Here is a 10,676-nt window from a genome sequence, read left to right as displayed (position 1 = left end):
TAAAGACAAATTTTCTCTTATCATTTTCTTCTTGAAGGCGTGTTAAAACCATAACCCTATCTGAACAGGTTTTCAGTTACGTGAATCTGCATTTGTCGTTCACAAAAGTCGAAACTACACCTCAGCTGGTATGCCAAAAAGTCGAAACAAACCGAATTCTAAAAACTTATTTCACAACTATAACAAGTCTTTCCAATAACATTAGCAAAGCTTCAAAAACACCAGTGGAACCCAACAAATTACATACTAAAATAAACCCTACAAAAGTTGCCAATAAATCTTTATGACATAACTCCATAAAAATCTGGATAAATAATTTTGAGCCCATCAAACAACACATACATCTAATCTCAAAACATATCCCATAAACAATAACCTACACAAAGAAACCAAAACCGCACCTTATACTTTGCATCAAATCGTCACCGAGTGTTCGGTTTGAAGCTCAGAAAAAATAGGACAGCTGGAAATATGTGGGACCCTGATACTTGAAGAACTCGATCTGTGTTTTCTCCTATTGTGAGCGGTATCTCTCAAATACAACAATATAAAAATGTAAATGTCGATTATCGGGTCATCATGTTAACTTCTATCATTATCATGGTTTAATTCTTGAAAAAAGGATTTCCCAGCTTCATATGTTGACCAACAAATGGCGGCTGCTGGTGCATGAAACATCATTCTCGGCATCCATCCCCTAAATAGCCCTCTGTAACCGTCTTTTTTGACTATTGTTTTTAAAACATCCTTAATAGATCCATTAGCGTATCTATCACATCCACACACGCCCTGTAATCCAATAAATTGTAGTAGATTTAGTCAGGTTATGGATTAATAAGCAAGTCTAAAAGAATGAACCTATATGCGCCTAGGCTGCAATAAGTTGATTATGATTATATGACAAAAAGACAAAGAGTTCCAACAACATTTGGATAGACATGCAACTTCTAGAAGCTTTTGTATATAGAAAATAAACTCCCGATGAGAAGAAAGTCTTGTTTGAATAACAAAGGTTGGAGATTTTTAAAGCAAAATTATCAAACAAAATTATCAAACAAAATTATCAAAACACTCGCAAAGTAATAAACAGAAAAATAAAAACGTTACGCTTGTCATTTTAGGCTCTAACTAAAAGGTACAACTTAAAGCTAATTTTGCCAAACATACTCATTGAGAAACACTAAAACAGAACAATTACAGCATAAACTAGCCTCACCTAATTTTGCCAAACATAATCATTAACAAACGCTAAAATAAAACAATTTCTTTTTCAATTCAAATTTTAGTGCATTATCCGCTTGTAAATTATGCGCTTTAATTATTTGTACATCAGCTTTAGTTTTTTACTTAAATAATATTAAATATAGTAACTAGAAAAGTAACAAATGTATGTAATGTTTCTATTTGAAAAACAGCATTTACTTAAATTTAACACTTGTTTCAACTTTTTATAACATAACTTAGTTTATACAATTATTTTGTATCCTTTTCGCACTAAGTTATATAAACTTTTTAAATGATTTGATTTGGTTATGAAAATAATTTTATTATAAAAAGGAAGTGTAAAAAGTAGTGATAATGTGAAAATGTAAGGATTTTATGTTTGTAAGGATTGAGAGACAATGAGTATTTTTTGCAAGACATACCACATATCTAGGGAAGTGCATACTATTCTAATTCGCTTAGTTACATTTTATGTTATCAATATTTACCAGATTAAACAAAGGAATATGATATAAGGCTTGTAAAGCAAACATTTTGATGATGATAAAAGTAATTACATGAGATTTTTCGTAACCCACACCCAAATATATGCCCAATGATTGAGATTAATAAGCATAAATATTGAGTTCCAAACTTCCAAAAGCCAAATAAAGCAATTAACAGCAGACTAATAACAGTTTTCATAATAATACCTGACACTGCAACTGAGTTTTCACAACATCAAGTGGAGTAGTAACAGCAGCCGCCAATGCCCCTGCAACAGCACCAGCAGTAGCATGAACCACCAATCGCTCATCATTCGCACTCTCCATCGATATGCCCATCAATCCTCTCTTCGCTGCCTCATACGTCGCAAAATGCACCGCCGTAAAAGGCGCGTTCATCAAAATCGTAGTTTTATATGAAGCATAAAAAGCCCTAAATCCCTCCTCTCTCAACACCATCCGTACACAATCAAACACACCTTTATATGGACTCCCACTCCCCAATTGCAACCTATTTTAAGAAACAAAATAAATAAACAAATAATATAAAATATGTGGACTGTGAACATATTGATCACAAATAAGCATGTAAACGAACCTTTATCAAATTTAAAAGAACCTTTATTATAGTTAAATAAATATAACTACTTATGTATTCACTAAAGTTCAGTCAAATATAAACAGACAATGATTAACAAAATGTGTTCATGTTCATTCGTTTAATTAAATTAACAAAAGAAAAAAAAACTTTTTCTCATTAACGAACAACCCGCCGAACAATTCACTAACAACCCATAAACATTCAACTCATTGAAAACCCTAATCCCAAATAATAATAATTATTATAACAACCTCTGTTTAACCATATCCATGGGAGTAAACACGGCATCACTAGCCACCGTAGCCACCACACCCGCCGCCGCATGTGCCGTAGGGTTATTAGGGTTTCCTCTCGTAAACGTCTCCTTACACATCTCATACATCGAAAAATAAACAGCGTGGGCCGGTCCAGCACCAAGGCCCATGGCACCAATGCCTCGGTAAAGTACGGCGGGCCCATCGGACTTAATAATCGACTGGAGAGCTTGCCGGAGCCCCGCGGACTTGATGGGGCAGGACCCGAGAACCTGCATACGGGTCTTGATGGTGTCGATTGGGAACATGGCCATGTGTTCGACCATGCCGGCGATAGAACCTGCGATCATGAACTCCCAGAAGTGAAGGCCGTCGTGTGATGGTGAGACGATGAGTTCTGGGTGGTAGTCTGGTGGTTGTGGGATTGGGATTAGGTCTGATTGCTTGAATTTGGCTGCTTCAGTTGCCATTGAAATGATGAATTTGGATTTGGATGGATGAATTGGAAGAATGGAATTAGGGTTTTGACATGGTGGGTGTGTTTTGTTATTCAAGACAAGAGTTTTGATGAATAGACATACGTTGAGTTACTTATTTGCTCCTTGTGATATTCGTAGGTTTAGGATTTTGGTCCTTTGGTATTTTATTTATGTATTTTTTTTAAATGTCGGGCTCCTACAAGAAAACGGAGCCCGAATGAGATTAAACGCGGGTGTTCATTTTGTGTGTACAGTGTTGTGAGGTTTTGAAAATAAAATAACGGGTATCAGTAAGTGCAGTCTTATACATTGAGTTCTCGAGTTTCTCGGGTATCATTAATAAAGGAAAAACCAAAAGGGTGATCCCTTTATTAAATGAAAGAAAATGAGAGCAAAAAGAGAACAAAATGAGAAGAAAAAATGTATTTTCAAATTGCAAAGAAAAAGGAGAAAGGAGAATAGTGGAAAAGAACAAAACAGAAAAGGAAAGAAAATTTTTTTCTTTCTCTCGCTAATGGTAAAATTGTATGTGTGCTTGTTGGTTTGTTTTTGGTCTAATCTAAATGTTTTGGGTTTTGAGTAGTCTTGTGTCATTAAGTTTTTATTATGTTTAACAATTTTAGGAGATGATAAAGACATTTATTCGTAAAAACTTGAATCAAATGAGAGCTAGTGTCGCGATGCCAACAAAAGTGGCGCTGCAAGGGAGATATGGTGTTTCATCATGTGATGCTATTTGTCTAACTTGGCCTTCTAAGGGACGCGAGATGAGTACCCATTAATTGTGGTCTATCTCTCTCCTATGGTGAGTGGCACTATGGGAAATTTGGACTAATGGACACTTTAGTTGTTCCCAAATAATCCAAATTTGTTTTAATGTTTTCAAGGAAGGTTTCCGGTTTCCCAAATGAAATTCAATAGTTTGAGCTATGAAGTGTAACATATGTATAATTTTCCTTGAAAATAAGTTTAAGTGGTCACGACTTAATTCAACTAGTCCTGATGTTTTAAAGTATAGCCAAACTCACACAAATTAGCAATCCAATGGGCATTAAGTTAGTGGGAATATAGCCCGAACCATTGGAATAAACCACTAAATTTGATAAAAGACTTATACATGAACGCGACCAAATATAAAATGCAATTAGGAATGATAATGGGTTGGGTTCGTGCCAAGTATTAGCAATCCCAGTATCATACCCGTTTTTAAAATTGTGTCTCGTACATGCCCACTACCCATCGAGTATATGTTGGCTAATTACATGTCGGTTATTACATACCCAATACAAAACACGAATACTAAAGCTAAGGTAATGCTCGATATCAAAGTCGGCCCATTGATGTTCTCTCATGGCCTCATGTGCCAATATCTCATCACGGGCTCAAACATAAATCTCCTAATGATCTTATACATGGCCCAATAATAAACACGTCAATGTTTCTACAAAACCACAAATCAGTAGGCTGGTAAATGAATGGACAGTGAACTATTTGTTTATCTTTGGCAAGAAATTCATTTATACACTAAACGAACGAATATGAACAAAAAAATTTGTTCAGATTACACGAATGAACAAGAGCACGCCACGTTTGCTCATTTCTGTTTGTGAAACTTGCTTTATATATTCACTCTTTTCGTTCGTTTACGTTCGTTAGTTTACGTGTGTTTAAATTAGTTCATTTATATGTTCACGTAAATTTTTTAGACCATCACATTTATATCTAGTTTGATTAATTTTTCAGGCCACAAAGATTGATGTTTACCTTTAATTTTAACATATGCTTGCTCGGTTATGTTTGTTTATATATAATCAGTTTTATTCTTTAGTTTGTGTTCGTCTATATTCGCAAACAGTTTGTTATGCTAATAACAAACATAAACAAGCACACTCATTTTATTAATGAACAAACATGGACAAAAAAACCTCGTTAAATAGTTTGCCAATCAAACAATTAAAGATAAACGAACAAACATGAACATGTCTCATTCGTGTACGTTTAGTTCATTACACAAAACATTCAGATTGGGCTTGAACCCATAGGTTTCAATGTTTCATCATAAATAACCCGACTAACATCTTCGACTTCATTTGACTCTGGCCAATGTTGACCAAAAAAGTCAGCGCTTATTTTTTATTACCCAATTTCCAGATTTCATCCATTTTATTTTTTCTACCATCAAATGTCGCTAATGAACGAATCGATATCTATATAAGCAGACCCTCCTTCTGCGACCGCTTGTTGGCAAATCTTCCCAACTTCCTTTGCGCGTTTCCTCATCTCTTTTCCTTCTTCGCTTTCTGGATCCATGAAACTCCTCACGATTTTTGAAATTTCTTCTCGAGTGACAAAAATACCCTCTCCAGCCGACACCCTCCTTCCTGTTTTCCAATCTTCCACTATCATCTTACTATTCGGAACTTGATCAAAAAATATTGGAAAAGTGAGCATTGGCACCCCGGAGAAAGCACCTTCCTTCGTCGAGTTCCACCCACAATGTGACCAAAATGCCCCTATGGAATCATGACACAACACTCTTAATTGGTCACACCAGGGTATCACAAGCCCTTTCTCGTCATTTTCACAATTATGTTTAACCTTTTCCCCACGCGCAATCCACAAGTATCGTACACCACTATCGAGTATACCAGCAATGATTTCATCCAACTGGGCATCGGTGACCGAAAGAAAACTCCCTTGTGAAATATATAAAACTGAAGCTGTGGGTTGACGGTCTAACCATTTAATGTATTCAAGGGTGTTTTGGTCATTTTTCATGCCGTTTAAACTAAAGTAAGGAATTGAGGGTCCAATGGTGTAAACAGGTATAGAAAGCTCGGATTTTAAAGCGTCGATGGCTTGGGGTTCGAGCTCGTAAATCGATAAGAAAAGAAGAAATTGAGCTTTGGTCGCCATTGAAATGGCTTGTAAAGCTACCTGCCAAACTTCTTTCCCCTTGCCATTGAAGATTGTCACAAGATCAGCAACCCGAATCGGAGGAACTCCAGGTATGCAATCTACTACTTCCTCCACATTCCCTATAGAATTTCAATTTAACGTTTAGTGAAATCAAGTGAAAATCAAGTGTACATGTAAATCTATGATAATGATTCAAGTGAGATTTCCCTTACCAACAAAAGTGAAAGCTCATATTGTCATCTTTGATTATTATCATAAGTTGTGATTTGTTATATCAAAATCCATTTTACTTTAATAACAACACAGGGACTTTAAATTCAAATGTTTTGATTCTGGTTTAATGCATCAACTTATTATTCATCGAGCTTCAAATCTAGGGTCCAACTAGGGATACCCACACCCCTTCTATACGCCCCGTATAGGGTTATACTAAACAACTTTATTTTTAAAAAAGTAATTACAAAATAAAAGGGATCATTAATATGAAACCACCCGAACACGACCCGTTTAATTATACTCAAACTCGCGAAACTCACCCGAGAAGTTATCTCCGGCATGGCAGTTGTCAACCAGGAGGTGATAATAATAACACACACCGTGGCCGACATCGTAAACAAACTCGCGACGGGAACATTCATCCGACTACCCATATTCACAACCCACGTAAGATAAGTATCATAGACAATCACATTAACCGTTACTTCCAACCTCCTAATCACTTCCTCCACGGGTTGTTCCATTTTAGTTAACGTAGCATGAAAGAACCCGGGGAAATCAGCCGCCCGGTTCAGCTCGGATGGAATAACATTGGGGATAGTAGCAAACCGGATGTTGTTTGGTTTCGGTTCGTTTTCGATGAACCCGAGCCATTCCTCGGTGTAGGGGTATGGTACTAAACCCGGCTTACGACCTTAATTTATTATGTCTGGCTTATTTTATTATATGGACTAATACAATATTATTGGGCTGAGGGGGTTTTGTGGAGGTAACCCTAACTAGGTTAGGCCCATTAGGGTACCGTGATGGTGGCCATGAGGCTCCCTATATAAGGAGATCTCCACCTCCTTATTATGGGTGGTTGTTCTGAATAAGAGCCACCACCATAACCTTTTTTGTGTCTGTAAACAAGAGATCCTCGAGATTTCTTAGCAGTCACCTCCGCACCCCCAAAAACCATTGCAGGTCTCAAGCCACCGGAGAAGAAGATCGAGTCGTGGTTCGTTCATCTCGAAGACCGGGGAACATCGTCATGGATCATGTCAGATTCATTTCATGTTTCTTCATTGGCGCCATCCGTGGGACCGGCAACGAGCTACCCTTCGATCTTCGTCTCGGTTCTCAGATCTGTTCATCCATTATTCTAGATCTGTGATTTTCTTTTCTCCCAAGAAAAATCCAGATCTGGAAGTTTACAGAAAGATGCTTCAAGATTTGTTCTATTAAAGCTCAAAAAGATCCATAGATCTAAAAGATGCTTCCAGACCTGTGTAAAAATGAAGCTGAAAAAGATTTGTAGATCCAAAAAAGAAACTACCTGAATCGGACGGTCAAGCCTCCGGATCTGTGATGGTTTTAAATTCTCTCCACTTCGGATCTGGTTTACAGATCTAGATCTAGGTTATAGATCTGGATTTTAGGTTTAAAATTACATCAAACATTGCGCCATCGCCATCGCGGAAAAATGTGATGGCCGCACGTGCGCCATTGCAGATCAGTACTCCGTCATCACGTGCGCTCCAGCGAACAAGACTCCCAACGCCGTGCATGCGCGCCCGCGAGTCATCACTTCGCCGCCATGCATGCGCTCCCGCGGAAACCCAACATGCGGGTCGGAAGACGACTCCATGCCTTTGGTTTTGTGTAGAAGACTCCGCCGCCATGCGTGAGCGCCCGCGGAAACCACCATGTCGGTCGTGCCTTTGGATGTGTAGAAGACTCCGCCGCCATGCGTGAGCGCCCGCGGAAACCACCATGTCGGTCGTGCCTTTGGTTGTGTAGAAGACTCCGCCGCCATGCGTGAGCGCCCGCGGAAACCACCATGTCGGTCGTGCCTTTGGTTTTGCGCAGAAGACTTCACCGCCATGCATGCGCGCCCGCGAGTCACCACTCCGCCGCTATGCAAGGGCACTGCGGAGGATCAAGATTCTGCTACCATGCATGCGCGCCACCGGAGATCAAGTCTCCGCTTCCATGCATGCGCTGTGCCGAAGATCAAGACTTCGCCACCATGCATGTGCGCCCACGAGTCACCACTCCGCCGCCATGCATGCGCACTACCAAGGATCAAGGTTCCGCTTCCATGCATGCGCAGTGCCGAAGATCAAGACTTCGCCACCATGCATGTGCACCACGAGTCACCACTCCGCCGCCATGCATGCGCACTACCAAGGATCAACATTCCGCTGCCATGCATGCGCACCCGCGAATCCTCACTACGCTGCCATGCTTGCGCGCCGTGAATCAACATTCCGCTGCCATGCATGCGCACCCGCGAATCCTCACTACGCTGCCATGCTTGCGCGCCGTGAATCAACATTCCGCTGCCATGCATGCGCACCCGCGAATCCTCACTACGCTGCCATGCTTGCGCGCCGTGAATCAACATTCCGCTGCCATGCATGCGCACCCGCGAATCCTCACTACGCTGCCATGCTTGCGCGCCGTGAATCAGCATTCCGCTGCCATGCATGCGCACCCGCGAATCCTTAGTATGCCGCCATGCATGCGCGCCGTGAATCAGCATTCTGCTGCCATGTATGCGCACAGCCGCGGATCAACATTCCACCACCTATGAAAGATTCCAACGCCATGCATGCGCACGCAACCCTTCGCCATGCATGCGCACACAACCCTTCGCCATGCATGCGCGCTCAACTCTCGCCATGCATGCGCGCTCAAATTTCTGCCGCTATGCATGCGCGCCCGCGGATCACCACTCCGCCGCCATGCATATGCGACCTTGGATCACCATTCCGCCACCATGCGTACGCGCCACCGCGGATCAACAGTCTGCCGCCGCAGTCGCAGATCAACCCTTCCGCCACTCTACATGCGCACCGCCATGATGCTTGCGCGCAGTCGCGTATCACATTCCACCAACTTGATCCGGTGGGTAAAACTCCGCCGTCGCGAAATGCATGCGACCTTCTTGAAGTTCAGCGCTAACTCCGGCAATTACAAACTCCATGCAACCATCCCAAATGTTCAAAATGGTGGCAGGAACGTGCAGAGGCAAAAAGATTTAAAAGAGGAAGGAATTATTTCCAATTTTTCATAACAGCCCCTCATCCGCCCATGTGATTAAAACTCTATTAACAAGTTTATTATTACAAGTTCAATGCTCCTAACATTATTTAGCAGCAATGAACTGGGGGACTATCGTGGTATACCACCACTACATTATCGCGATGGAAGACATCCGAATCTTAGGTCGGGAGCCTAATAATATCCCATACGGCTACGCGCCACACTTAAAGGTTGAGAATCCTCATAAACCCATACGGCTACGCGCCACACTTAAAGGTTGGGAATCCTCATAAACCCATACGGCTACGCGCCACACTTAAAGGTTGGGAATCCTCATAAACCCATACGGTTACGCGCCACACTTAAAGGTTGGGAAGCCTAATAATATCCCACATGGCCACGCGCCAAACATAAAGGTCAGGATCCTAATAATATCCCACATGGCCACGCGCCAAACATAAAGGGCAGGAGCCTAATAATATCCCACATGGTCACGCGCCAAACATAAAGGTCGGGAGCCTAATAATATCCCAAACGGCCACGCGCCAAACATAAAGGTCGGGAGCCTAATAATATCCCAAACGGCCACGCGCCAAACATAAAGGTCGGGAGCCTAATAATATCCCAAACGGCCACGCGCCAAACATAAAGGTCGGGAGCCTAATAATATCCCAAACGGCCACGCGCCAAACATAAAGGTCGGGAGCCTAATAATATCCCAAACGGCCACGCGCCAAACATAAAGGTCGGGAGCCTAATAATATCCCAAACGGCCACGCGCCAAACATAAAAGTCAGGAGCCTAATAATATCCCACATGGCCACGCGCCAAACATAAAGGTCAGGAGCCTAATAATATCCCATACGGCCACGTGCCAAACTTAAAGGTTGGGAATCCTAATAATATCCCACACGGCCACGCGCCAAACTTGAAGGTTGGGAATCCTTATAAACCCATACGGCCACGTGCCAAACTTAAAGGTTGGGAATCCTCATAAACCCATAGGCCACGCGCCAAACTTAAAGGTTGGGAATCCTTATAAACCCATACGGCCATGTGCCAAACTTAAAGGTTGGGAATCCTCATAAACCCATAGGCCACGCGCCAAACATAAAGGTCGGGAGCCTAATAATATCCCAAACGGCCACGCGCCAAACATAAAGGTCGGGAGCCTAATAATATCCCAAACGGCCACGCGCCAAACATAAAGGTCGGGAGCCTAATAATATCCCACATGGCCACGCGCCAAACATAAAGGTCGGGAGCCTAATAATATCCCAAACGGCCACGCGCCAACGTAGGTTGGGCACACCTCATAATTTGCCCGATGATGGGAACCTTGTAATACATCCACTTTTAGTTGATATGTTTTTGCAGGTTCGGCTACGAGTCGCACAAGCACCTAGGACATTATTATTATTATTTGGCCGTTTGTGCCTCCATTATTATTTTGAAAACAAGTTGGGAT

At 41.6% G+C, this 10,676-nt stretch overlaps 1 protein-coding gene and 1 pseudogene across 1 annotated transcript; both read right to left on the bottom strand.

The window, feature by feature from the left end:
- Positions 1 to 263: 263 nt before the first annotated feature.
- LOC143593439 (uncharacterized) lies at positions 264 to 3,074 on the bottom strand. The gene is made up of 3 exons (XM_077073071.1): positions 2,562 to 3,074; positions 1,917 to 2,220; positions 264 to 789 (listed from the first exon to the last, which is right to left on the bottom strand). The coding sequence occupies exons 1-3, from the start codon at positions 3,032 to 3,034 to the stop codon at positions 583 to 585; spliced, it is 984 nt and encodes a 327-aa protein (XP_076929186.1). The 5' UTR covers positions 3,035 to 3,074; the 3' UTR covers positions 264 to 582.
- Positions 3,075 to 5,162: 2,088 nt separating this feature from the next.
- On the bottom strand, positions 5,163 to 7,634 carry LOC143592419 (UDP-glycosyltransferase 87A1 pseudogene; annotated as a pseudogene).
- Positions 7,635 to 10,676: the final 3,042 nt, after the last annotated feature.

The sequence above is a fragment of the Bidens hawaiensis genome, unplaced genomic scaffold, assembly GCF_021521415.1.
Source record: "Bidens hawaiensis isolate Kalapana, Puna unplaced genomic scaffold, B.hawaiensis_p1.1 tig00001685_1, whole genome shotgun sequence".
Classification (NCBI taxonomy): domain Eukaryota; kingdom Viridiplantae; phylum Streptophyta; class Magnoliopsida; order Asterales; family Asteraceae; genus Bidens; species Bidens hawaiensis.
Note: the sequence above shows the minus strand (reverse complement) of the source record. Positions and strands in the feature narration are given on the sequence as shown.